The 26,789-nt window shown below is 50.0% G+C and overlaps 9 protein-coding genes across 11 annotated transcripts; 4 read left to right on the top strand and 5 right to left on the bottom strand.

The window, feature by feature from the left end:
* The first annotated feature begins 450 nt into the window (after positions 1-450).
* On the top strand, positions 451-3,991 carry LOC128268234 (ornithine decarboxylase-like). The gene is made up of 5 exons (XM_053005273.1): positions 451-876; positions 1,925-2,077; positions 2,155-2,740; positions 2,842-3,603; positions 3,674-3,991. The coding sequence occupies exons 3-5, from the start codon at positions 2,301-2,303 to the stop codon at positions 3,774-3,776; spliced, it is 1,305 nt and encodes a 434-aa protein (XP_052861233.1). The 5' UTR covers positions 451-876; positions 1,925-2,077; positions 2,155-2,300; the 3' UTR covers positions 3,777-3,991.
* Positions 3,992-3,994: 3 nt separating this feature from the next.
* LOC128277450 (uncharacterized) lies at positions 3,995-4,719 on the bottom strand. Its single transcript, XM_053015905.1, has one exon. The coding sequence runs from the start codon at positions 4,717-4,719 to the stop codon at positions 4,039-4,041; it is 681 nt and encodes a 226-aa protein (XP_052871865.1). The 3' UTR covers positions 3,995-4,038.
* Positions 4,720-6,999: 2,280 nt separating this feature from the next.
* Positions 7,000-8,516, bottom strand: LOC128268232 (28S ribosomal protein S27, mitochondrial). The gene is made up of 2 exons (XM_053005271.1): positions 7,360-8,516; positions 7,000-7,300 (listed from the first exon to the last, which is right to left on the bottom strand). Exons 1-2 carry the CDS (start codon positions 8,449-8,451, stop codon positions 7,028-7,030), a joined length of 1,365 nt encoding a protein of 454 aa, XP_052861231.1. The 5' UTR covers positions 8,452-8,516; the 3' UTR covers positions 7,000-7,027.
* Positions 8,517-8,669: 153 nt separating this feature from the next.
* LOC128268235 (60S ribosomal protein L39) lies at positions 8,670-9,245 on the top strand. The gene is made up of 3 exons (XM_053005274.1): positions 8,670-8,708; positions 8,812-8,915; positions 9,012-9,245. The coding sequence occupies exons 1-3, from the start codon at positions 8,706-8,708 to the stop codon at positions 9,058-9,060; spliced, it is 156 nt and encodes a 51-aa protein (XP_052861234.1). The 5' UTR covers positions 8,670-8,705; the 3' UTR covers positions 9,061-9,245.
* A 130-nt stretch (positions 9,246-9,375) lies between these two features.
* Positions 9,376-11,534, bottom strand: LOC128267302 (coiled-coil domain-containing protein 22 homolog). Its single transcript, XM_053004108.1, has 5 exons — positions 11,274-11,534; positions 11,040-11,211; positions 10,663-10,975; positions 10,035-10,576; positions 9,376-9,954 (listed from the first exon to the last, which is right to left on the bottom strand). The coding sequence occupies exons 1-5, from the start codon at positions 11,321-11,323 to the stop codon at positions 9,376-9,378; spliced, it is 1,656 nt and encodes a 551-aa protein (XP_052860068.1). The 5' UTR covers positions 11,324-11,534.
* Positions 11,535-12,147: 613 nt separating this feature from the next.
* Positions 12,148-14,273, top strand: LOC128267591 (probable transaldolase). Its single transcript, XM_053004470.1, has 3 exons — positions 12,148-12,389; positions 13,117-13,240; positions 13,308-14,273. The coding sequence occupies exons 1-3, from the start codon at positions 12,287-12,289 to the stop codon at positions 14,089-14,091; spliced, it is 1,011 nt and encodes a 336-aa protein (XP_052860430.1). The 5' UTR covers positions 12,148-12,286; the 3' UTR covers positions 14,092-14,273.
* On the bottom strand, positions 13,314-14,982 carry LOC128267593 (anaphase-promoting complex subunit 10). The gene is made up of 2 exons (XM_053004473.1): positions 14,843-14,982; positions 13,314-14,766 (listed from the first exon to the last, which is right to left on the bottom strand). Exons 1-2 carry the CDS (start codon positions 14,949-14,951, stop codon positions 14,318-14,320), a joined length of 558 nt encoding a protein of 185 aa, XP_052860433.1. The 5' UTR covers positions 14,952-14,982; the 3' UTR covers positions 13,314-14,317.
* A 1,505-nt stretch (positions 14,983-16,487) lies between these two features.
* Positions 16,488-23,741, top strand: LOC128267590 (probable peroxisomal acyl-coenzyme A oxidase 1). Of its 2 annotated transcripts, none has more exons than XM_053004469.1 (8): positions 16,488-16,768; positions 17,139-17,301; positions 17,356-17,648; positions 21,734-22,139; positions 22,199-22,708; positions 22,768-23,026; positions 23,104-23,304; positions 23,367-23,741. In XM_053004469.1, exons 1-8 carry the CDS (start codon positions 16,645-16,647, stop codon positions 23,424-23,426), a joined length of 2,016 nt encoding a protein of 671 aa, XP_052860429.1. In that variant the 5' UTR covers positions 16,488-16,644; the 3' UTR covers positions 23,427-23,741. The 2 variants fall into 2 exon arrangements, with proteins under 2 accessions (XP_052860429.1, XP_052860428.1); XM_053004468.1 differs by lacking the exons at positions 16,488-16,768; positions 17,139-17,301; positions 17,356-17,648 and adding exons at positions 19,950-20,540; positions 21,145-21,304; positions 21,375-21,667 and having other exon boundaries at positions 23,367-23,740.
* On the bottom strand, positions 23,715-25,731 carry LOC128267592 (WW domain-binding protein 2). Of its 2 annotated transcripts, none has more exons than XM_053004471.1 (4): positions 25,326-25,731; positions 24,359-25,125; positions 24,184-24,269; positions 23,715-24,123 (listed from the first exon to the last, which is right to left on the bottom strand). In XM_053004471.1, exons 1-4 carry the CDS (start codon positions 25,379-25,381, stop codon positions 24,079-24,081), a joined length of 954 nt encoding a protein of 317 aa, XP_052860431.1. In that variant the 5' UTR covers positions 25,382-25,731; the 3' UTR covers positions 23,715-24,078. The 2 variants fall into 2 exon arrangements, with proteins under 2 accessions (XP_052860431.1, XP_052860432.1); XM_053004472.1 differs by having other exon boundaries at positions 24,184-24,275; positions 24,530-25,125.
* Positions 25,732-26,789: the final 1,058 nt, after the last annotated feature.

Here is a 26,789-nt window from a genome sequence, read left to right as displayed (position 1 = left end):
ACGCGGCACCAACCTGCTGACGTTACCATCGATAATACCGAAAAGCGAGTCCAATGTCCGCATTTGTTTGCAATTAGTTGTCGCACAGATTATTCTATATAGCTGGGGATATTTTGCGATAACGAGGCCACTTTAATGTTAACAAGGCTAAACAAAATGCTACAAAAATTTAAATAATTTCCGAAAACGTCAAACACATGTACAAGCTAAAGAGAAAACGAGAGAAGGCCGTTTTACGTGTTTGTGCTTCGTTGGCGTTCTCTCACCGTTCTCATCTCATCGGAGAGCCGAAACGTGTACTGCTCTCGCTCACCCCCTCGCAGTCCTACTTACCGAGCGAACAGCGTGTTTGCTCATTCGCACTCACGCCTAGAGTCCCGGGACTACGTACCATCAGCGAAGAGAGTATATAAATCCGTTCCCGCCGTTCGCAGCCAGCCAGAGCGTGCTTCGATCGCGAAGACTGTGATTTTTGACTACAAAACGTTGCTTGGGAACATACAAAGTGTGCGTGTGTGCCTTTTTCCAGTGTCCTCTGAAGCCGCTCGGTTCCGATCCTTCGCAGGATTCGTTACCCGCTAGATTTCACCGAAAAGTGCCCAGGCCTTGTTCGGTGGAAAAAGCAGAAAAACTATCGTCACTTGCCCTGGTGTGTGTCATCACGCGGTTTTGCCTCGGTAGTGTCGCGCGTCACAAGTGTGTATGCACGGGATTTTCCTTCGAGAACATCCCGCCCGCCCGCTGTCGTCGTTCACGAGCGGACACAAACTCACGCGCCGCCACACATGGTTGCCAAATAGCCCCGCACGCAGCACATAACCTCCCGTGGTGCCTTATTCTTACCTTTGCTTGAAAATTTCGAGAATTTCACACCAGGTAAGTTGTATGGCGACGTATGAACGCAGCAGTCCGCGCCGCGGGGCATGGTGGCTGAGAAGGATAAAGGACGAAAAGAATGGTCCTTCGGTTTCACCATTTTGAGGTTTCTTTTCGAGTGGGAGGCCATTGCAGCAAATAGCACTCTGTATCCTGCCGATCCCAAACGGTGGCTATAAGGGAAACAATGATGGTGACGTGTAAAAATAGACTGAAAATTTAAATGTCTGCAGCCGAAAATCGACTCACTCCGAAAGCAGCTCCTACGGTCGCCTACTATGGTGATGTTGCTGGCGACGCACGGTCTTGATAACCCTCGGCCCGAGCGGTGGCGAGGGGGCACAGTAAACCGCGTAAACAACTCCAAAGGCACCCGTTGAAGGCCTTTTCCTTCGAACAAAATACCTATCCATCATCATCCGTTGGTAGGTTTCCGCTTGGTGTTAGGGGTGCGATACCAACAAATCCGCCCAACAACGTCACTCGTGTTGTGCGCGTCCAGTCCAGTCTGGTAGATCGCCGCCCACACCGATGCAATCCGGTTCCTAATCATTTTCTAAGTCACTCGGCAACAGTCATCCGTCCGTTTCTATGATGCAACACAAACGGATCCTAGTGATCGCGCTGAGTCTGCTACGAAGCGGGAAAACATCGATGACGGAGTATCAATGAAAATCCACGAAGCTTATCGCCACAAACTGATAACGGTGTATTAGCCATTGATATTGCCAAACTCTCAAGCTCAAGCCATGTTCAAATTTTTTTCACCTTGCTTCCGGGACTGCGATAGCCTAGGCTGCTCTAGGCGCCCACGGGTCGACAACCTTATTTCAGGGACAATCTTTAGATTGACATAGGTTAGGATCGATGATAGAAAACCGGTTTTGTGTGTTTCGACGTTTATTCCGCCATCCGGGTATCTCTTTGATGGCGCAGAATTTTGACATGATCGATCACAATTCAAACGAAGCCGGCGCTCTAGCTGTGTCCGCACTTTACAGTGATTTTATTTTACTGACGATTCCGGTTTTTTTTCTCCAAAATCCAGGACTTAAGAAACGGTCAGTTGGCCCAGGCGTCGGGCACTGACCACAACAATCTGCACCTCCTGGGACTGACAAACGCCAACGCCAAGCCGCCTTGGTGACCAGTGGCCGTTTTCACGACGGCCGCCAACTTTAACCACCATAAAGGCTGTCTCGTAAGTAATCAAAGCCTACTTCGCGCGGCGAACGGAAACTCTAAAATGTCTCACTTTTGTTTTTTGCGTCTTTGCAGTTTGTTTGAAGTTATTGTTGAATATTTCGATTGATCGTGGACATACCTCGATCAGCCGTACCCACATTCCCCTCTCGGACGACTCTGGTCGCGTATACATCAAGAAAAAAAAACACAGAGGACAAAACCACCACCCTCCCTACAAGATGAAGTTCCTCGAGAATGACTCGGACAAAATCCAAATCGTCGACGGTACGGTGGACGTACCAAGGATCATCGATGCCATGGTCGACCAGATGTCGACCGAGCACCCGTTTTACGTGATGGACATCGGAGACATTGTGCGGAAGCACCAGCAGTGGATTGAGAAAATGCCACGGGTCGTGCCGCACTATGCGGTAAAATGCAACGATAGCGAACTCGTGTGTGCCACGCTGGCAGCGCTCGGAGCGTCGTTCGACTGTGCGTCGAAGGGCGAGATTTCTAAAATTCTTTCGCTCGGTGTCGCACCGGAGCGCATCATCTTCGCGAACCCAATGAAACCGGCGTCGCACCTGAGGTACGCCAACGGTAACGGAGTCAAGACGATGACGTACGACAGCGACACAGAACTGCGCAAGATTAAGCAGTTCTGTCCGGATGCAAAGTAAGGGTCCGCCTTATCGACCTACGATGTGAAAGGTTACGAGTTCTATCAGGAGTCGCATGTCTTATCTTTGTCTCTTTCTCTCTCTCGCGCGCGCACAGGCTGGTGATCCGTATTCGGTGCGAAGCGGAAAAAGCGCAATGCCCGCTCGGCAAGAAGTTCGGATGCGATCCGGTCGAAGAAGCGCCACGGCTCATCAAGATCGCCCGCAGCCTGGGGCTGGAGGTGATTGGCGTAAGCTTCCACGTCGGTTCGGGGTGCGCCGATTTTCCAATCTATTACAAGGCCATCTCGTACGCTCGCGATCTGTTCGACTATGCGGCGAAGCTCGGTTGCAACTTCAGCTTGCTCGACATTGGCGGCGGTTTCCCGGGTGACACCGGTACCTCGATCGACGAAGTGTCCATGATTGTGAACTCAGCGCTCGAAAAGTTTTTCCCCGACAAAGCGGCAGTCCGCGTGATCTCCGAACCCGGTCGCTACTACGTATCGTCGGCATTTACGTTGGTCACAAACGTACAGTCGAAGCGCGTCTGCCTAAACGCGCGCACTGGGGCGATTGACCGAATGATGTATTACCTCAACGATGGGGTGTACGCTTCGTTCAACTGCATTCTGTACGATCATCAGATCCCGCATCCGAAGCTGATTGGCCGCCAGGGTGGCAAACTGTACAATAGTACCATCTGGGGACCGACGTGCGATGCACTCGATCAGCTGATCGAGACGATCGCCTTACCCGAGCTAGAGATCGACGATTGGGTCGTGTTTGAGAATATGGGCGCGTACACCATTCCCGTTGCTAGCCCGTTTAATGGGTTCGAACTGCCGAAAATCTATTGCTACATCAGCAAGGACACTTGGTAAGCGAAAAAGCGCGCCCGCCATTTACATGCGCTTTCATAATGGTTTTGTTTTCTTTCGCTCCCCCAGGAAAATGCTGGAGACGCTATTCCCGCTCCAGAACGAGTGTTCAGCGGGCAAAAACGGAACCGAGCGGTTGATGAACAACTTCGAAACCATGGTTTGTGCCTGAAGCCGAGCGATGCCTCTAGGAGAAGCACGACAACGGGAGCTCTTCCAAGCCGTAGCCCTCGTTCCAGCGTCCGACGAATCCGACGATTTGTGCTCTCTTTTAGCGCTTTCGAAAGCTACAAACTGTCCTCCCCTTTTAACGCTTTTACAACGTTTCACACTTCCTACGGGAAGACAAACTTCAATAAACGAAGAGGCAGCCTTTACACCAATGCCTGTTAGAAAAGAATGTCCACCTTTGGTTTGTTTTATTCCGCTGTTTACTACTGCACCCCAACCGTTTTCTTCACCTTCTCAAACAACATTTCCATACGGCCCTGCATGACGGGTTGTCCTTTGCGCGTTTTCTTCATCATCAGCTTGTGCAGTCGGGTGCGCTCCTCTTTCCGATGCTGAAACGCCTGGTCCCGTTCCTGGCGCTCAAAGTGTTTCACTGCGCGAGCTTGAGCTTCGAGGCGATCCGGTGCCAGGCAGTAGTTGAGTTTCTCCGGTTTACAGGTAAACAGCTGATCAGCATCTCTGGGCTTTGAAGTGGCAAATCTGTCGGTGCTGGATCCTGGTCGCGGGTTTGGTCCATTTTTAGATTGATTCCTTTTGCCAGTATTAAACGTTTTATCTATGCCTTGCCCCTTGCTTCGATTGGGATTATTGGACGACCTATTGCCACTGCCGCTATCATTTACTCTCCTGCTCCGGTCGACCGGCATCCGCTTAAAATTTGTTGTCTTTTGCACTCCCGGCGTTCCACGTTGTTTCGAAGGGAAACCTGTTGCATTGCTGCCCTGAGCTGGGAACTTCTTTCGATCTTTTTCTGGCACGTCTCGAAAGAAACTCTTGGCTTTGTTGTTTCCTCCACGTCTGCCCCCCTTTGGCGAGTTTGATCCTCGCGAATGTCCTACGGAATTGGGCCTCGGCAACGACTGACCACCTCTACTTGTTTTCATTTTAAATCACGACTTCAAACGCGCACCTTAAATTGGGTATCAAAACAAAACTGACAACAATCCAAAGGGACCGCGTTTTATGCGGGGATTCGTTCACTCACAAGAAGAGGGGCTTACTTCGCGCTCATGACCGTCTTTTAAACACACGCGTGATGTGTGAAATCATACCGGCTCATGATTAGGATTGGGCTTTTCATATAACTTTTGTTCGTAAGTTGTAAAGTTGTAAAAACGTTCGCTAGTACAAGTATGTCATACAAATAAATCTAATTTTGGAAATCATTGAACTCAAGCGTTGTTTATAGACATCACATAAATTCGTAATCGATTTCGTTACTCTACCTTGGATACCCATTCTAATAATATTCTCCAGTTTGACAAACGTGCGCACATTAAAGCAAGGTCTATTTGAAGATGTTATTCTTCCTAAATCCAATACATCGGCTTCTGCGATCTATGTACGTTAACGTATCGATTCGACACATAGGCAGCAATTGACGCAACATTTCGAGGTCGATTTGAGACTCCATCACGCAACCGGCGATACTCAATCTCTGCAGCAATGGGAATCCTCTCGAAACTTTGAGGATAAACTCCTTCGAGAGCTTTGCCGTGCCGAACGAAATAAATAAAGGAGAAAGTAAAATAAATAGCTCGATTCCCCCATCAAAAGTACTAATCTCACCTGCTTCATGTAAATAAGCGTCAAACAGCGAACGGTACTGCGAGGAATCTGCTTTATGTAGTCCTGTAGCAGCAATGCCGTCGTCCACTCTTCCAATTTAAGATCATGTAGCAGTGGCAATTGATCGATTCTCGACAGGACGCCACATGCTTTCTGCAATGAAACATAAAAGAAGATCACCACCAACATTCTGCAAAACCCGGCCTTTGGTTGATGTTGGGTAAACTTACGCCCGAACCGAGAGCAAGATGTAAGAACGTAAGATTCTTAAAATTTACGATGTTATCATCACTCAAGCAATGGTCAACGTGAAGGCGACGTAATTGTGGAGCTGCTCGGTGAAGGTATTTGAGGTTCTTCGTGCTCCATTTGCAAGCCAAATAGACGGATTCCAGTGAAGGCAGTATACCCATTTCAGCTTCGGGAAAAAATGTGCCATGATACACAAACTCGCCTCGCAGTTGAAGAGTCTACAAAAAGGCAAGAAATTCTTACTGACCGTCTTCGCACCCATTGTTACTTATCCATTCTCAATTGGTTACCTTTAATGTAGTTAGTTTAGCCAGATCGTTTAAAATAAAATTAATATCAAAAAATTGAACATCAATCTCTAGAAACTCCAACTTTCTGCAGTGGTGCGTGATGTATTCGAATGGGAAAGCGAATCTGTCGCCTCGCACAGTCAAATTTCGAAGAGCATGAATCTCCCCAAAAAAGTCTCCTCTTATTTCCCCACGCACTTTCAGGCCTTTGATTACGAGCTCCTCCAAGCGACTGAAGGTTAATGCAAAGAAGCGACCGCAATACTGGCTGCCTGCGAGAGTCACAAAAACGGCCTTTAACTGGCCACAAAAATGTGTGTATACATCCAGCTCTTGTTCGGATCGACAGTGCATTTTAAGGCATTGTAAATGAGTGGCCATCGCACGTACGTTGAATGAAGCGCAGTTTAATCGTTTACTGAGAATCAGACTTGTTTGTCTCATAAGAACGAGATCTGAGGGGAGCAACGCCTCCGATGCATGAATATGATTGCCAAAGTACAGGTGCTGCAGACTCGGAACGATCTGCAGCATCGACTCTAATGCCACCAAAGTTATTGGAATATCGCAGCCCGTGCATATTTGTAGGGAAATTAATGAAAAGCTGAACTTGCTCAACAGCACCAAGATTGTAGGGAAGGATTCGGTTAGTATGCTGCTGATACGGACGTGACGATACTTTCGGGTACTAGGAAAAAATATTTCACATCCATCCAAACCAACTATCATCTGCACACGATCCATTCTGGGGCCACTAAATGCTATTTCTGCCCAACGCTTGCAAACAAGTGACGCCATACGAAATTCATCGAAGCTTAAGTGATCAAAAATTATGGACAACACCTGCAAAGGTATCTTTTTGTGAAAAACAAACCAAGAACACCTTTTCAAAAATACAACTTTCTTTAACGGTGCTCAAATTTATACCGTTTGATTGGGGAATATTTAACTGAAAAGCCATATTAGATCGTATAAGATTTGTGTGATACTAACGAAAGACATATACTTAAAATAAGTTTTACTTAATTTATTCTATGCTACACCACTGCACCTTTCCACAGCACATGAACTGAGCACGGCACTAATTCCGCTGTCGTACCTCCGGTGGAACGTAATCTACATCGACTGTGCGTGGCTTCTTCTTTTTGCCAAACCAGCGTTTCGGATAAAAGACACGTTTGCTATCGATCTCCAGATCAAGCTTATCCTCGTTCTCGAAGAACCACAACTTCTGTTCCTCCTTCTCCAACTCAACCGACATCTGTTCGATATCTTTCAAGCGCTTTGCACGCTGTAACCGTTCCAGCTCTTCATCCAAACGTTGCTGCCTTAATGCACACCAATCGCTGTAAACCTGAAAAAACGGACGATTTAGTGCAATAGCAAACGAGATATGGCAGTATGAAATAATACCTTCTTTTGTGTTTCAATTTGTGACGGTTCGTTTTCAGTCACGCTCTTGTGAACCAGCTCCAAGATGAGTTTTTCGAAGCTTTCTTTGTTCAACTTGCATCCACTTGCTTCAATTTTGTCAATCGCATCGGAGAAAGCGGCTCGTTTTTCGTCGTCCTTATTTGTTTCTTTCTCAAGCACCCCTCGCACAATCTGCAGAACTTCGCTGTTGATCTGTTGATCTTGAAGGTTTGCCACAAACTCTAATCCGACATCGTATTTACGGTACAAAGCCAACCCAAGCAATTCACAGCTTGCTCCGATCAAGTTACTAACTCCACCGTAGCTACGGCTGAGTTCGATAAACGTTTTTCCAAGGAGCTGCTGACTATTCTTAAGATCGAAGTGATCGTCGAAAAATTCGTTGCGCAAGAACTTTACCCTGATTTTAATTTCGTCTTTTTTCTTCTTTTTCTGTCCCCCCGTTTGATCGCCGACCGGTGCCTCGGCCGGTGCCAGATCGTCGAAGTGCTCCGCATCCGGGGTTTTGGTGTAACGATAGCAACCGTACAACGACAGTGACCGGGTGATGGGATTGGAAAAATCTTCCTGCAGAGCGACCAACGTTGCGATGCGGGCTGCGTGCCGAAATTCTTGCCCTTTGATCAACTGATCCAATGTAAGGTTGGCAGAATAGTTGTCGAGAAAAATGCCGTAGCCTAGCCGGTTGTTGAGGACCTCGATCAGTTGTCCGTAGCAACGGTGCTCGAGATAGTTGCGCACCAGTGCGTGGTGTGTCGAGTCGAGGGTGTTCGATGTTTCTTCCGTGAGACGGAACTTGTACAGCAGATCGGCAATTTCGTCGACGTGTGTCTCATCGACCAGCTTGTTCGCGTAGATGTCGATATCGATGGCTGATATTTTGTTGCGCTGTTGAAATCTCTGTTCCAGATCGTAGTATAGCGTGTCCAGGTCAACTTTCGCGAGGATGGGTGTCGCCAAGCGTGCGTTCCACGCTTCCCGACACTGGTACGCCTCCGAAAGGAACGTTCGCCTGGCCAGTGAAAGCCCACCAACCAGGCAACGCCGGTGTTGTACGAATAACTTCAGCATCACACCCAATGGACAAACAATTGCCGTAGGACAATTATCCAACCAGATCGTAAAAAGTGCACCCGGCCTGTTTTTGTTTTGATATCGATGACAGCTCGAAGATTGGGTGCGTTTCGTGTATTCCGCAGAAACGCACAGTTGCCGGCTGTCAAAATTCGTTTATATTACCGGATCAATGCTGCGTTTGGCTACTTCCGGCAAGCTGTCGTTCTCTTTTCCGTCATTGGTCTCAAAGCAGACACACTTGGATCGAAATGGTTAGTGAGAAATTGAACATTTTTATGAAAAATTATCATCATTTTCTGTTTATCCTGCCGATGTAAGGAGTTGTTAAATGCTTTTACTGCTTTTCGTTCACAGTCGGCCCACAAAACGTTCCGTATTAAGCAGAAGCTTGCTAAGAAGCTGAAGCAAAACAGACCCATTCCGCAATGGATCCGTATGCGCACCAACAACACCATCCGGTAAGTTCTTCCGCCAGTGTGCGCAAAATGTCCATAAAACGGACCCTTGCCTAAATTGTGATGATCTATTTCCTATTTTCTGTTTGACACCCACAGATACAACGCTAAGCGCCGCCACTGGAGACGCACCAAGCTGAAGCTGTAAGCGGGAATCGTCGGTTTGTTTACCTCCGTGGCACCCGTTCGGAAGCAAATGGCGGTCTCGATCTCCATGCTCAAGCGGTCCATCTGTTCGTTACGGATTTGTTACGGTGTTTCAACAATAGCCTCCCGATTCGTTCCATTTTATGGAAAAAAGATTGAATAAATTGAGTTCAATGAAACCTTCAACCATCTAAAATGTGCCCGTGTGTGTGTGTGTGGAATGCTTTGCCATGTCGAGTCCCGGAACAGTGTCACGACACACGGGAAACTGGGAGTATATCACATTTATTTTCTTTCGCCTCGCGCTAGCCCCAGTTTAGCTTCCATTCCGGCCCATAGCTTCGTACTGTCGAAGTGCCTCTTCCAGCCGTCGGCTTTCCCGTTGCATCTCACCGAGATCCTGCTCGATCTGCGCCAGATTGGCAACCACGTTGCGGTCCTTTTCGCTCTCGATTTGATCCTCCAGCTCGCGCACCTCGCGCTTGATGGCACCGGTTTCCTGCACCAGCGCAACCAGTTCGCTGCACTCGGTGTGCAGAGCCACCAACAAAATGTAGGCCCGCTTCGTAAACTCGTCCCGTTTGGCGTTCCGATAGATCAAATCATCTGTCACCGTGAACTGGCGATCGAGCTGCCCGGTGGTGGCGTTAATCTCCTTCTGCAAACTGCGCGTGTCGTGCAGAATCTTATCAATGTCCGTCTTCTGCTTGCGAATGTTGCCGATTATCTCGAGAATACGCCCCGTGTACGCCGTGCGACTGACCGTTTTGCCGATCTTTTCGTACTGCTGGACCAGGCGCGCATGGAGCGCACTTTTTGTTTGCAGATCGACGATCACCTCCTCGGACTTGCGCCGTGCCGATTCTATTTGTTCCTGCACCTTCTGTGATTTACTCTGCCGTGGATGAAAGGAAAGAATAAGTTTCAATATACAATTTGTCGTTTCGTCACACCGTCAAACACCAGCACACGCACCACACTGTCGGAGTTCTTCATTCGGTGCTCCTCCAACGTTGCCACCAACGGGGCCCGGTGTGCTTCCCATTGGCTTTGCAGTTTTTTCATCTTCTCGCCCGCTGCCGCTATTATCGACTCGAGTTTGGCCACATTCACCTCCGGATTTTCGAGCAATATGTGCGTCCGTTCTTTGACCTTCTTTTCCTCCTTCAACCGTTCGACGGTCTGCTCGATAGCTTTCGCTTCGTCGCGAACCACGTCACCGGTTGCGCGTACCGTTTGTGCTTCGCTTTGCATTTCCGCGAGTGAAGCGCGAAGCTGCTGCATTTCTCCGTCGAGGTGCGTCAGTTGACTTGCCGTGGATGTTTCGCATGCGCCGAGGGCGACTTCCTCGTCTTCTGTAACCGGAGTTTTCGCTTTGTTTTGAGCGTAATAAGCTTGCAGCTTCGAGATGGGATCTAACGACGGTGCAGTACTGGTATCCGGTGGCAGTGCACGGTCCACTTCGTCCACTGTCCCCCCCCAAAGGCCACTGTGGCGCAACCAGTACTCTTTGACCTCTGTGCCCAGCGCGGCGCGTACGAAAGATTGAAACATACGAAGAATTAAATTTGATTTGTATCCAACGCACTTGGTGAATTCTTACCAGCTGTAACATCACTCTGCGTCACGAAAGGAATGGTCGATCTAGCACGGGTGGGGCCCCAAACTGCTCCCGTTTTGCGCAGATCGAGCGGTGAGTAGTACCGTCCCGACCACGAGCTACGCATTTGCTCACGCATCGATTCCAGGATGCGATGTTCCAGATCGGTCACCCGATCAAATGGCGCCTCCGGTGTGGTCGAGTCACCCGACTCCTTCGGAAGCTGCTCGATGAGAAACATAAAAACTCGCCTCACTTCGGCCACGTTCGAGTAGAGAAACGTTTGGTAGCCAATGTCTCGCCGGTAGCCGATGGCCTGCGAAATGACCGAAAGGCAAATGAATCACACTTGCAGCCAAATGACGCGAGTAACTACTTACCGTGCAGGCCTCGGCAAGCCGGGCCGTCACGGTGAACCGTTGTGCCATCCCCGGTGGTAAGGAGGTTGGCAACTCTAACGTCGGATCGATAAGCAGCAAACATTTCGAAACGGTTCTTACTAAAATGGAAGGCGTGAACTGGTCTAATCCCTGTATATCCTCATCCAGATCGCTGATCGAAGAATAGAGTTAAAGAAATAGTACACGCCGTTTCGGAATAAATTCCGCACTTACCACTCAATCTGGCGTAGCGAGTGTAGAATTATATTATCAATATCGTCCATCCTACGCTCGGGTGCTGCGGGCTCCTTCCTCCAAAGCTCACAATGAGATTAATCTTCAATTCGGTTCTTATCGCAGTCCGGACAATTGGCTCTAAGTGGGCCGTAAACAAGGGCGGCGGTGACGGTGTGTGTGGCGGTGCGCAAGAAACCTGCTCTACGCGAAAGGCACCCAAAACCGAAACTGCCTCTCGCACTCCATACACATCGCTAAATGATTGCAGCGCAGGGGAATGGTACTACTTTACGTACGAAAACCTGTTCGCCGGTGAAGGGAAAGATGCTGCATTATGCACCGAATAGGCCAGGACGAGATGATTGTAACTTTTGCGGCCGCGAAGACCTACAAGTCTGGCGTCACGACTTTTTTGACAGCTCTGCCGATTGTAAACATTGGCGCCCCACCAACGCACACACAGAACTTGCGAAAGTCAGTGACCCGCGGCTGCCGATTAATTGGTTCGATGCAAAATTATCCCGGTGTCCTGTTAGAATTATTTTCCAAAGCATTCGAAGCAGACATTGGATGAAGGGGAACTGTTAATGATCACATCCAACCAAGACCATTTTATTTGAATGGTAAAAGTTGATTGTTGAACCAGTGGTTAACGTATTGTTGGCGTGTTTCTCCAGTGTTACCATTAATAATGCACCATTTAGTTCAATATTTGATAATTTACGCGATTTTTGATTAGAAAAATTCAAATTTCTCTCGAAGCTCCTGACAGATGGCGCTGTAATGGCGCAAAAATCACTGGGCTGGAAGACGAAACGCACACCGCGAAAATGTAATTGCATGGATTTGCGGCGGCTAGTCATCGCGACGATCGCCGAAAGGAACGGCACAGAGATAATTGAGGTTCGCGCCCCTCCATCACGCACTCGTTTTGTTTCGTCCTTGCCTCTGCCCAACTCGGCTCCATCATCCGGTTTGCACGTTCCGCTTAACAATTCCGTCAGTCGACAATGAGCAGTGCTGAACCGCAGACGAAGAAAACGAAGATGGCATCGAGTTTGGAACAATTGAAGCAGGTCACCACCATCGTGGCCGATACCGGTGACTTCGAGGGTATGTAGTAACTTTCCAAAGTTCAGATTTGTGTGTTTTCTGAAAAGTTCTGTTTGGCTACGAGACTCCTGACTAATCGATAACCATAGTGTCCTCATGGAGAATAGAAGAGTTGTTAACGTGAACGCCACCGTCGATTAAAGCTGGGCGCTTGAAGGTGACCGCTTAAAGGTGAAACAAGTACATTACGACCACATTCGAACCGGATTGTAGGAAATGCCAAGCCACACAGCATGGAGCTACTCGGTGTGTTGTTCTTTCTACTTGATTTTTATTTGCCTTCTTATACCCCATCGTAACACCATGTTTGTTGAAGCGACACAATCGGCCGAAGGCGCCAACACGCGGTGCTACGTGCGCGATGTCATCCGATTATCAAGCGGCGGCAGTGTTCGATAGAAAAAGTGATGGAAAAAGAAAACAGTTTCCTGCGATAGCGCACGAGGCATCTATTAGGTGGCCGGCTGGTTTTTTAAGGAGAAATTCCACTTGAAACGGTTCGGTTGCTTTTATGCTCCGTTTGATCGTTGATCACATGGCCTGTTCGTACCGATCGGCGCGTAGAGGTCAAACGGTGGTTCCCTTTCACCTGCACGATGTACGCAATGAACGAGACCCCAACGAAGGTTGTTGACGTCGAACCGCCAAACGACCACGCAGTACTTACGTTACTGAAGTGTGTCCCTCTTTCTTGCCTAATGTGTTTCTCTTTCCGTCCCGTTCGCAGCCATGAAAACGTACAAACCGACCGATGCCACGACTAACCCTTCGCTGATTTTGTCCGCTGCTGGCATGGACCAGTACCAGCACCTCATCGATAAGGCCATCAAACACGGCCAAAAGGCGGGAGCGTAAGTATTAGCTGCCAACCCTGGGGCGCCATAAGTCATCAATAGTATCTCTCCTTAACCACTGTAGCACGGCGGACGAAAAGGTTTCGGAAGCTGCCGACATGCTGTTCGTGCTGTTCGGATGCGAAATCCTGAAGCTCGTGCCGGGCCGTGTGTCGACTGAAATCGATGCGCGCCTATCCTTCAACAAGGAAGCCTCGATCGCGAAGGCCCTCAAGCTGATCGCACTGTACGAAGAGCAGGGTATCAAGCGAGACCGGGTGCTGATTAAGCTGGCCTCGACCTGGGAGGGCATCCAGGCGGCCAGCGTCCTGGAGAAAGACCACAACATTCACTGCAACCTGACGCTGCTGTTCTCGTTCGCCCAGGCCGTGGCTTGTGCCGAGGCGGGCGTGACGCTGATTTCACCCTTCGTGGGCCGCATTCTCGATTGGTATGTGGCCAACACCGATCAGAAATCGTTCGCTCCCGAAGCGGACCCGGGCGTCGTGTCGGTGACCAAGATCTACAATTACTACAAAAAGTTTGGCTACAAAACCGTCGTGATGGGCGCGTCGTTCCGCAACGTGGGCGAAATTATGGCCCTGGCCGGGTGCGATTTGCTCACGATCAGCCCGAAACTGCTCGGAGATCTGGAGAAGAGCACGGAACCGGTCAAGCGGTACCTGGATGTGGATGTTGCAAAAGCATCGAAGCTGGCCAAGATTCAGATGGACGAGGCTACGTTCCGCTGGATGCTGAACGAGGATCAGATGTCGAGTGATAAGCTTGCGGACGGTATTCGCAAGTTTGCTGCCGACGGTCGAAAGTTGGAAACGATGCTGCGTGGCTTGCTGGAAGCGGCAGAGTAAAGCCTGCGGAAACCGTGGCAGGCCGGCCGCACACTGTTTAACAGGCAAGCAGCGGCACCGTGCTTAAGAGAACCCACTAATCTCTTCCACCGGCAAGCACCGGCCGAATAACATGTGTGCTATTTTGGAGCTCTTGACTGTATGTTTTGTATTTGTGAAATAAATTCGATTTCTTCTCCGTTTGTACAAATGTCGATAACGACGATGTTTCCGACTGCTGCCCACCCTATCGTATCGTACGAAACTGTTGAAATTCAATCGTACTGAACGGCCCATACTGTTCCAACGGGTAGTGGGTGCCTTCGGTCGGTGAATGAATCCGGATCTGTCGCATGTGCGTGTCGCGACCATTCTGATGATTGCTTATCACGGCGATCTGTATCATGAACGTACATATCGGAATGTCTTGCATCTCCTTGATCGGAATGCACACCCAGCCGGACGGTTCACACAGATCGACCACTTCGATTTCCTGTAGATCGTTAAAGTGTGTGCCACACCGGATCGATATCCGACTCGGTGTGTAGCTTTCGTCCAGTTTGTAGTCGGAGTAGAGGTAGATCTGGCTTACGGTCGTTTTGCGGTGAAACTGAATGTTCACTAGGTGCGGCAGCTGCCCATCCGACTGCCAGTACGTTTCCATCGAATTGTCGCGCAGCTGATCTACTCCAAAGCCTGCCGGAGAATCAAAAGAATCGAACGGAATCGTCATGCACTTCTTGGCAAGCCATCGGAGCAAACGGTAACGTACCAGGTTTACAGGACGACAAGCTCCACACGGCCTGGCCACCGACTTCGCGCACATTGCCCGACCTTTCTTCGGTCACCGGACACACGTTTGCACCCATTTTAACACTCATTTCGAAGGAGCTGAGTAGTAATCAACGAAATCGGCCAACAGCAAAACACTGTTTTCGCCATTCGAAGCTGTTTTGTTTACACCAATTGTCAATTGGCGCCACCGAGGAACTGTCAGTCGGTCGCGTCAGTCTTGCTAGGCAAACGGTTGAAAACAAACCGTTAATAGAGTATACACCAGATAAAGTCGTGAAAACGTGGCCAACTTATCCTCTTGCAGCTGCAGCCTCCGTCCGTCTTCTCTCAGGCAAGAGAGAGTGTGTATATTCTTCCCATTTGAACATTATCTCTTTGATCACAACATTATTCGAGCAGCAATGTCCTGACAGCAGAACGCCGAAGGTTCCATCTCTTCCGCCGTTAGCCGCGACGCGTTCGGACGTTGTCCGGCACGGTTCCGGTCGACGCACGCTTAACACGCTACACGGCAACCTTCTACAATTAGTGATCCTTGGACGTGATCGGGTCTAATCGGGACGACCACGCACACCACCAGTGCAACGATCACGCCACCATCTTGGAACCCTATGGACACGCCGTACTCGTCGGTCGCGAAGGACCCGCCAACCTAACCACGGAAGAACCGCTGTCGGAGCACTGCTCCTTAACCAGCGCCGCCAAGTTCGGCCACGACCCCGTCGCCCCAACCTTCTACATTCTCATCGTGGCTGCTACTGTTCATAACACGGTGCATAACAGCAGATATAACAGCCTTATATAACAATTTTGACAGTACAGCGACCAGGCGTCAAAAGCGTTGTGGCCTCAGCAGACCCTATAACACGACGTTATACAGGGCGCAGAACAGATTTGACACTAAGTTACGTGTTACGTGTTACAGTTATGCACCGTGTGGCATCGCAGTTATCGTAGTTTGGATTCCTTCATTCCGTTCTGGAACGCTGGGGCTGGGGCCACACGAAGCGTAAAACCGAGCAGAAAAGCAATTTGTAATGTCAAATCGTTTACGCTTCGTGTGGCAGGCTTAAAATATAAAAAAGTTTATACCGAAACGTTTTTACATTCCTGTTTTGGGTAAGTTGATTTCTGTATAATTTTTTCTATTGTTTTTAGATTTTGTTGCTGTACCAGCAAATAAGAACTTATATTATCCTCTGTTTGTAAACAAACCGTTTGCATACAGTGTTTACGCTTGTTTTTACGTCTTCGTGTGGCCCCAACTATAGATTAGCATTTTTGTTTTGGGTGCGTTTCGTTTCTTGCGCAGATAGTTAAGTGTTGTTAATGTGTTGTTAGTCCGGTTTTTGTTTAGTTTCCTATTGAATCTGAGAAAGGATTTTCGCTTTAATTACAACTGCTAGTTCGTTCCTTTTTAAAAATGTAACTAAAAAAAATTAATCTAAAATTGCATTTATATCCCATCCCGGAGGGTGGGGGATTCGCACGAAAAAAAAATGGAACGAATGGACAAAGTCCTCCCGGTGACCCCTCCTCAGCGTAGGGCAGATAAGCGGCTAAACATCGTCGTTGCAAAGGCTTTCGCACGCACGCCACCAAACAGTTCGCAGCGACCGGTTGCGACGAACGAATCGTTTCTTGTTTGCGGAAGTTCTTCCGCCGTTCGTTCACTTTCGTATGCTAAACCGCGATCGTCGGTACGGTTACGCAAGTTGTTTGTTGGTTGAGTGCATTGCCCGAGTTTCCGTAAACACATAAGTGTAGCGCGCCTTCAAGATGCCAGGATCCACCGTGAACAAGGATCTGCAGGCAGAGCGTGATAAGTGTAGCTTCGATAAGAATGAGTTTACCCTCTGGTGGGTCGGTGGCAAGGAGAAGCTGAAGGAGAAATTAGATCTAGGTGAACACCGGTCAAATTGTAATTTATTTCATTAACCCGTAATTGGTTCCAGCGCCACAATCTGCAATTCAAATTCTTTTTTGGAGATTTCTAACGCTGCGGGCTTATCGTGCTGCAAAAATTACCGCACCAGATAGTGGCCAATCAAACAATGTTATCACTTTATTTCGGTCCTGCCAAGGGGGTCCAACACGTAGGCCCCGAATTACGCCAACTCACGCTGGCAGATAAATGCAACGAAGAAATGAAAACGAACGTAAATCATTAGATTACGTTTACACCATACACCTAATCTTTCGTCTGTAGTCTAGGGACATTTATCATCCAAAGTGATGTAGGAACTATATCAAGGTTCTTCTTTATGATCTAGAAAAATTCCTCGAAAGCGATCCCGAATTCCAAAACAGCACTCCATCCCACTTCCTCTCGCACAAGGAACTGTATGAAGAAACCATTCGCCAGGCGACAGTCATATTCCGGAAGGTGCGGCGATTCCATGAGGACCGAGGCAATGGAGACCCATCCAACTATATGTAAGTTTCAATGCTTCAAATGTGATTCTGTGACGAAAAAACTCTTACTTCCAGGGCAACCCTCGGCGGACTGCTGGGCAATGGCCTCATTCGCCAGGGCAATCCGATGGGCGTCCACTTTGCGATGTTTGTGCCGGCACTACTTGGCCATGGTACGCCCGAACAGCAAGCGGAATGGCTTCCGCGTTCGCTCAAATGCCAGATCATTGGTACGTACGCGCAGACCGAGCTTGGGCACGGTACATTTTTGCGGGGCCTGGAAACGACGGCCACGTACGACGAACGCACACAAGAGTTCGTACTCGAGAGCCCCACGTTGAGCTCATACAAATGGTGGCCAGGCGGCTGTAAGTATCGCGAGGGGGGGCGCAAAGGGATTAATAGAAACGAGTGACGGGTTATAAATTGGTCTCCTTTTTTCCAGTGGCCCATACGGCAAATTACTGTGTGGTGATGGCACAACTCTTTTCGAAGGGCAACTGCCACGGAATTCAGCCCTTCATTGTACAGTTGCGCGACGAGGAAACGCATATGCCACTGAAAGGCATTACGATCGGAGAGATCGGCAACAAGCTTGGCATGAACAGTGTCAACAACGGTTTCCTAGGATTCGATCATGTTCGCATTCCACGCAAGAACATGCTGATGAAGAACGCCAAACTGTTGGCGGACGGCACTTTCGTTAAGCCACCGTCTCAGGCTCTCACCTACGGAACGATGATGTTCGTGCGGGTTGTCATCTGTCGCGATATGGCGTTCCATCTGGCCAAAATGGCAACCATTGCTGTGCGATACTCGTGCGTCCGTCGCCAGAGTCAAATCAACCCAGAGTAAGCGTTCGGAGGAATTGTGATGGGTCTAAAGTATACACTAAGCATTACGTTGCTTTGCAGTCAACCGGAGGTGCAGGTGATCGATCACTTGACGCAGCAATACAAGCTGTTCCCAGCGATCGCCAAGAGCATCGTTTTCAAGCTAACTTCCGACAACCTGTGGCAAATGTACACTCAGGTGACGGCTGAATTGGATGAGGGTAAACTGGAGCGACTCCCTGAATTGCATGCCATTGCATGCTGCCTGAAGGTGGTTACCACGGCCGATACAGCGACGGCTGTTGAAACATGCCGCATGGCGTGCGGTGGCCACGGCTACATGACCTGCGCTAACTTCTACAACACGTACGGGTTCGTCACTGCCGCCTGCACCTACGAAGGCGAGAATACGGTTTTGCTCCTGCAAACGGCCAGGTACGGTGGTGCGCCGCCGTCTCTTGTTTCTGTAGTTATAATTTCGCTTGATTCTTCCCTCCAGATATCTGGTGAAAGTTTGGAATCAGGCTATCAAAGGCCAGCCCCTTGTCCCGACCGTCCAATACTTGGCGAACTTTATTCAAAGTAAAAACAACCGCCACCCGTGGACCGATACCATTCCGGGGATCATCAAGGCACTGCAAACCGTAGCCGCAGCGTACGTTATAATTCTCCATTAATTTATTTACAAATGCCCGATTGATAATTTCGCTCAATTTTCTGATCTGCAGCAAACTGCGACTGGCGTACGAGCACATCGAGCAACGCAAAAAGGCTGGCTACACGCACGAGGAAGCGGTCAATTTGACCGGCCTTGAGTTGACTCAAACTGCCGAAGCTCACTGCCGTGCCTTCTTGGTGCAGTCCGGGTACGAGATGATCGAGAAAATGTGCCAAACCGTATCGGCCCCGCTGGCGAAGGTGATGCGTACGATCGGAGAACTGTACGCCTATAACGAGGCACTCGATATGCTCGCTAGCTTAGTGCGGGTAAGGAATCCTACCGAAATCGGGACCAGCCTTTTTGGGTGTTCCTAAAAACATACACCTTTTCTCCTCGCAGTTCACATCGATCAGCGAAAGCGACATCAATCGTCTGCAGGCAAAGCTGGAGCAAACGCTGCTGTCGATTCGCCCGAACGCGGCCAGCATCGTCGATTCGTTTGCCATTCCGGATATGTTGCTGGGCTCTCCGCTCGGCGTGTACGATGGTAACGTCTATGAAAAGCTGTACGAAGAGGCCAAGAAAAGTCCTCTGAACCAGGTGCGTAATCGGTGCCCACCCCGTGGCAGACGATGCTGTTTGTTGTTGTTTTAATTTTTTTCGTCTTCCATCCAGGAACCGGTTAACAAATCATTCCACCTGTACTTGAAGCCATTCATGCGTTCGAGCTTGTAATTAAGATCTATCATCCTTTATCCTGTGCGGGGTTCCTTTATACTGGTGCTAATCGTATGTTATCTGGTTTCGTTGGTTATGGAAAATATTATGCAATGTTTATAACTGAAATACAATATGGTTCTACAATTTTACTCCCAATTAATATTCGGCCCTTTCATTGCTCTATCGCAGAAGAAACGATCATATTTTCATATTTAAAGTTTCAGTCCGCGCATTGCTTCTACCGTTCAGCGACAGATGTCGCCATCGCTGACGCTGTCGATGGAATTGTAAACAAAAACAAACACGCAACACAAAGTATGTTGTTATGTGGCCACCCCAATGGGGGTAGTTGGGTGGGGGATGCGATTTTCCTCGTATTGGTTGCGCCGAGCATCTGTGGCGCGCGTCGTTGGGGAGCAGCGTAGTTAAATCAGTTGCGTCAACGCGAAGACGTGGTCGCGCTGCTGGAGATAAGTATTAATCGGAACGTTTGCTTATCGGCCCAATCGACGCACTGGACACACAGATAATCGTTCACTGTCGTGTACTGTACATTTTTCGGGGACAAACTTTAAAGTTCCCTCCCCGCCGAGTGCGACGCCGTGAGAAAAACCGGACCCGTATTGCAAATCTTACCCCCCCACGAGGCAGGGCGGATGTGGTAAACTTCGCGTACGCCCGTAACTCGAGAGAGAGCGTAATTACAACGCTCCAAAGGTTAGCCTCGCGACGCTATCTCGCAACGTTATCGTTCGCGTTAATCAACCAGTTTCGGACCCCGGGTACCTGATTGATACGATCGGTGGTAGGTTCCATGTCCCAGTGCATCCGAAATAGGCCACAGTTCGCAACTAGTGCCCTCCCGAGTCGGTCCTAAACATTCATTAAGAAGTCCAAAGACTAGCTTTCTTCAGCAATGCCGTCCAGCAGTGAAACCGTGAACAAAGACCTGCAGGCCGAGCGGGACAAGTGCACCTTCAACAACGAGGAGTTCACCCTCTGGTGGGTGGGGGGTGAAACGAAGCTGAAGGAGAAACGGTTCCGCGGTAAGTGATGCTCCAAGCGCGCGCCTGTCGATGGCGAAGGCCACCCGGGGGAAAAGTGGGACAAGCGTAATGCGTAAAGTGCGCAACTCACCGAGGCTACTTGTCTGGAAAACGAAACCGGTCGTTGGCACGTGGCGATCGTCCCTCATTCTGTGGTTACTGGATCTGTTTTGAGTTTGGTTGGGAATCTTAATCACAGCGGCGCTGCTCGTTTTAAAATTTTGAACGTTACCAGTCCGTTTCAGGTTCGCTCTTTGGTCGCGATTCTCTTCCTAAATCCAAAGGTCGAACGGCTAAGGCCCTATCTCTGGCCCTGCCTAGTAGATATCACTAACAGTCCCGGCTAATCGCCGGCCGCTGGGTGGGAAACGCAAGTCATCGTTATTTTGCAACTCTCCGGCCCTTTAGCAGTGCAACACGTTATCACTAAACCTAAATAGCGACAGAGGCTATGCGTAACGTAACATGCGTAATCTCGAACACTGCGAACCCTTGGTGACCCTTTGCTGTAACGAAGATTGAATAATACGGTCAAGGACCTTAACGAAAGGGGTTTCAATCGATTTAAATAAAACGACTTTCGTATCCTTTCGTACTCCAACAGAGGACTTCTTTCTAAGTGACCCGGAGTTGCAGGAGAAGGTGCCGCTGCACTTTCTTTCACACAAGGAGCTGTATGAGGAATCGGTCCGCAAGGCCACGGTAGCCTTCAAGAAGGTGCGAAGGCTACAGGAGATGGGCCAGGATGGTGTCGACAACTATTCGTAAGTAGTCGGCTATTCGCGCGATCCTTCTCGAGTTAATTTGTTTCCTCTCAATTGCTTTCAATGACAGTGCGCTGCTCGGTGGATTGCTCGGAACGGGAATTTTGAAGCAAGGTAACCCACTTACCGTGCACTACGTAATGTTTCTACCTGCCATTCTTGGTCACGGAACGCCGGAGCAGCAGGCGGAATGGTTCGGGCGTGCCTGGAACTGTGAGGTGATCGGCACGTACGCCCAGACCGAGCTTGGCCACGGAACGTTCCTGCGAGGCCTGGAAACGACGGCCACGTACGACGAGCAGACGAAGGAGTTTGTGCTTCACTCGCCGACACTGACGGCCTACAAGTGGTGGCCGGGAGGATGTAAGTCTGCCGGAGAATGGATGCATGCGGTGGGATTCTCGATTAAACGAATCCCTTTCCTTTCAGTGGCCCACACGGCAAACTACTGTGTGGTGATGGCACAACTCTTTTCGAAGGGCAACTGTCACGGAATTCAGCCATTTATTGTGCAGTTGCGCGACGAGGATACGCACATGCCACTGAAGGGCATCACGATCGGAGAGATCGGCAATAAGCTCGGCATGAACGGTGTTAACAATGGTTTCCTGGGATTCGATCATGTTCGCATTCCACGCAAGAACATGCTGATGAAGAACGCCAAACTGATGGAAGACGGCACGTTCGTGAAGCCACCGTCCCAGGCCCTCACCTACGGAACGATGATGTTCGTGCGGGTTGTCATCTGTCGCGATATGGCGGCCTATCTTTCGAAGGCGGTAACCATTGCCGTCCGCTACTCGGCCGTTCGTCGTCAGAGCCACATCAACCCAGAGTGAGTATGAGTGAGTTGGTGCGCCTGCAGTGTTGCTAATGTCCTCCGTAACCACGCAGCCAGCCGGAAGTGCAAGTGATCGACCATCTGACGCAGCAGTACAAACTGTTCCCGGCCATTGCCAAAGCGATCGTCTTCAAGCTGACGTCGGACAACCTGTGGGAGATGTACAATGCGGTCACGTCCGAGCTGGACAAGGGTGATCTGGAGCGCCTGCCGGAGCTCCACGCGATCGCTTGCTGCCTGAAAGCGATCACCACGGCGGATGCCGCTGCCGGTGTGGAGGTGTGCCGTTTGGCGTGCGGTGGTCACGGGTACATGACCTGCTCAAACTTCTACGGCACCTACGGAATGGTGACCGCCGCCTGTACGTACGAGGGTGAAAACACGGTTCTGTTGCTGCAAACGGCAAGATATCTGCTGAAGGCGTGGCAGCAAGCCCAACGCAAACAGGAACTGGTTCCGACCGTGCAGTATTTGGGTCGCTTTTTGGCCAACAACAATCGGCGCGTCGACTGGGACGATTCCATCGGGGGCATCATTCGCGCACTCCAAACAGTTGCCGCCGGGTAAGGGTTCGATGTTGAATCGTTAAGTATGATGCATACTGATTGGTAATCCTTTTTAGCAAACTGCGCCTGGCCGCAGAGCACATTGAGAAACGCCAGAAAGGGGGCGCCACACAGGAGGAAGCAACCAACCAGACGTCGATCGAGCTGGCGCGGACGGCAGACGCGCACTGCCGGGCGTTCCTGGTGCAATCTGGCTACGAGATGATCGAAAAGGGTTGCGAAACGGTTTCAGCGGAAGTGGGCCGCGTTTTGCGCACCATCTACCATCTGTACGCGTACGATGAAGCCTTGAAGGCACTTGGCGATTTGTTGCGCGTAAGTTTGCGAAGGGGGCCGTGCGCCTGCAGCTCGTGGGACCATTTTTTGTGATCCACGTTTTCGCCCGCGTATAGTTTACGACGATTTCGGAAAGTGACATCAATCGGCTGCAGGCGAAGCTGGAAGCTGGCCTGGCGGAGTTGCGCCCGAATGCGGTCGGTATTGTGGATTCGTTCGACATTCCGGACGACGTGCTGGGATCGCCACTTGGAGCGCACGATGGCAACGTGTACGAGCGGCTGTACGAGGAAGCCAAGAAGAGCCCCCTCAATCAGGTGCGTGGTGCACGCTACAATCCGCGCCAGTTGTCCGTAATCTACTTTCCTTTCGTTCTTAGGAACCAGTAAACCAATCATTCCACATGTACTTGAAACCGTTCATGAAGTCCAGCCTCTAAGAGTGACGACAAGGACTTTAACAAGCTTGATGCCTTCCTTGACGATTCTACAATTCCTGGTGATAGTTGAATTTTCTTTACGATTATACAAGAAGAGATGTTTTATACACAAATAACGTATATACCTACATTTTGCTTTATTAAAAAAAACGGATGTTAAAGGTCCAATAACAGAATTGCATCACAATCTATGGCACGAACAGCTCCGGTTGTGTTAAAATAGGTTTGTTTTCTTTCTGTAGTCGAATGATCGAAAGCCCTACGCCTCGCAACGGATAGAGTGGTAGTTTTGTGTTATATTTTATTCGATTGAATTTTACAGTGTTGATTAAACATTGAGGCGTTGCACTTGCGTTTCGGAATGCATCCGTGTATAATACCATGCCACCCCTAGGCTACCCAGCTCCCTCACCCCAACACGGAACGCGATCGCGATCGCCATCCCCTGTCGGCCGGTGCAAGGGCGTCTCTCGTGCACGACTAACAAATAGCAGAATAAGTATAACAAACAACGAATGAGGCAAAAAGCACGATTGCGGCGGCGGCAAGGAACCGGCGAACAAACGCACCAATAACGCACTCTAAACAGATACAAGAAACAAATCGTACGTGCCGCGACGCCGCAGACGCAGACGCTATCCAGGTTGCCAGGTTACTGTTCCTTTTTGTTCAGCGAACTGTAGCTTGGTGGCGGTTCCTGTGAAAAGCAACGGTGGGTTACGGTTAATCGGCACACAAGACAAGTCCACAAACTTACGTAATATGCTGGAGGCGGCACGTAAGCCGTCTGCGGCCTGTTGGGATCGTAGTAAGCACTCTGGGCCGCTTCCGCTTCCTTGGAGTCTGAAAGTTTCGGAGCAAGCAAGATCGGAAGCGATTACTTCGGGATTACCGTTTCATTGCGAAGTCGGTCTTCGTCCGGAGGAACTCACTTGCTGGCGGTGCTTGTGGTGGTACCGAGAAGCCCATGGCGCCGTTCGATGGGCCAGGCTGCGGCACGTGTCCGTTCGGGTAGCCGACACCCGGTCCGGCGGTGAAACCGGCCGCACCCATCGCCGGATAGCCCCCGGGTGGCGCCGGTTGCATCGGGTACTGTGCTGGATACTGCGGCGGATACTGGTACCCGGTGGCCGGCTGCGGGTAACCACCGCCTGCTCCCGTGTTCATCACAATCCCCGGATAGGGCGGCGGACTGTCGTGCATGTAGATGGTGTTGGGTTGCGGTTGCTCCGGGAAAACGCTCGCCCCCGGCACCCACCCGTAGTTGTACGGATTGGGAGTGTAAGCGGGCGGCGGGGCCGCGTACCAGGCACCGCCCGGCGGCGTGTAGGGCGGAGGCGGTGCATTGCCGGCATTGCGCTGTGCCATCGACGCCGCCCGGAGCATCGCTTGGCCGAAGTCGATCGCACCGCCATGCTTGAAAACCAGCTTAAACTTGGCCTCTCCCGTCCAGTTGCCGTTCTGCTGGGCCGTCACCTTGCCCTTGATGTAGTTGGCCCCGAACACGGGCTGTTCAACCTCCACCTCGCGCATCGACACGAACGGCATGCTGAACGAACGGAGCGCATCGCTGTCGTGCTTCCCGTTGTAGATGACCCGGTGCGTCGTTAGGTAGACGCGGCCCTGCTTGTTGCCCTTCATCGACGGATTGTCGTGGCCCGTAAACTCGATCGTCACATGATCGCTGAAGATCAGGATGCTACAAGTCGGATGCGGGATGGGGCAAAACACAGACAAAAAAATTAATGTCAATTCCGAAATGTCCACCCGGAGACGTCACTGCGCAAATGCACCAGGCGGCCGATAACATCCGGAACATTCGCCGACGAGTGTCACGGGCTGGTGAGAATGGGTTTTGCGGGGATTACCCATTAACCCTCCCCGCCCCAAGCCACTTACCCTTCGCCCGCGTGTATCAGAACGCCATTGTTGGCGTGTGCGGTGTTGAGGGACATCTTCTCGGCACCGACACCGTGTACCGTGGATCGACGAAACTGCGCGATAATACAACGTTTACCCCTGTTATCTTGCCGACGGCTCTGCCGATGTGTGCGAACGGGATGATGAGTCACTTGTGGCGCTGATGAAACGTAGCGTTTGTGTGGTCCGTTGTTATTGTCACTTTCTCTCGCTCGCTCGCATGTGGAGCCTCTCGGCCCTAGGCTCTAACGTTCACTCTTTCTTCGGCCCTTTTCTCGTGCGTGTTTGTAGCACTTTTCAGCAAGTTCCGTAATGGAAAAACACACGAAATTAATATGCAAATTGTGCGCACTGTGCAATGGAAGTCTTGCACCGATCAGTTGTCTCAAGGAGTGATGGTAACGAGCAAAACCCAAATAAACCACACACAAAAACACGTCAGAGGAGTACTAGATTGGGCGGTTGTTTGGCAGCCGCTGTCAGTCGGGCGGCTATTTTGTGCGCCGCCGGCACCGGCGGCTGTTTCATTTTGACCGTTTCAATTCCGCTTGGGCTAATTATGCTTTTGTTTTCCTGGGTTCGTAGACTGTTCCGCTGATGATGTTCTTTTTTCAACGAACGTAGAAACATTCAAAGACGCGCACGGTATTATTACAACCTCATAAAAAGTGCGTTTCACGCATTAAGCAGCGTTTAGAAAATATTTTGGCCCAAGAATCTTCGATTCGAGTGATAAGTTAGAGATGTAAAATAAAAAAGACACAAAAAAAGGATAAGGAAGGAGGTAGAGGTTGTAAGTTTGTCATTTAAACCAATAACAGTTACGACGATGGAGGTGCATGGTCGCTTGTATTTCAAATTCAAAATTTATATCCTCTCTCCTGATGGCGGTACCAGCAGAATAGTTCAGTAATTACACGAATGAGGGCTCCATTTGCTTTTCCGAATCGGGTCTTAAATTTGATTCAACCCGGCAGACTATCGACTGAAAACATGCGGTTCCCAAAGGGAGGAAAATTTCCCTTGAGAGATTAATGCGCGCTCATACACGCACACACACCATCTCTCTCTCGTTCTCGTACTCTCTCTCTCTCTCTCTATCTCTCTCAGCCGAGTTCACGCACACTCGCCGGTCTAATGCGCAGGACGTGTTTCGCGACGTGTGTGGACCAACCTGGGAAAAACAGAAACATAAATATATAGTATCTTGTCATCGCTTTTCCGATGCCACCACGTTCGCCAGCGGGCCAGTCTCGTTCGCCAGAAGCAGCTGCTCGGTTGCGGGCGGGATAGGGCACTGCAGCATTCCGTTATCAAGATGCACTCTGCCCACCCCGGCGGCGGGGGCAATCTCACCGTGCAGTAGTGTGGTTTTGCGGAACGTGTTGCCAGTGAGGCCCAGGTCCACGGGGCTGCTGTTTGTTCGGTGTGGCACAAGGATAC

The sequence above is a fragment of the Anopheles cruzii genome, chromosome 2, assembly GCF_943734635.1.
Source record: "Anopheles cruzii chromosome 2, idAnoCruzAS_RS32_06, whole genome shotgun sequence".
NCBI lineage: Eukaryota > Metazoa > Arthropoda > Insecta > Diptera > Culicidae > Anopheles > Anopheles cruzii.
Note: the sequence above shows the minus strand (reverse complement) of the source record. Positions and strands in the feature narration are given on the sequence as shown.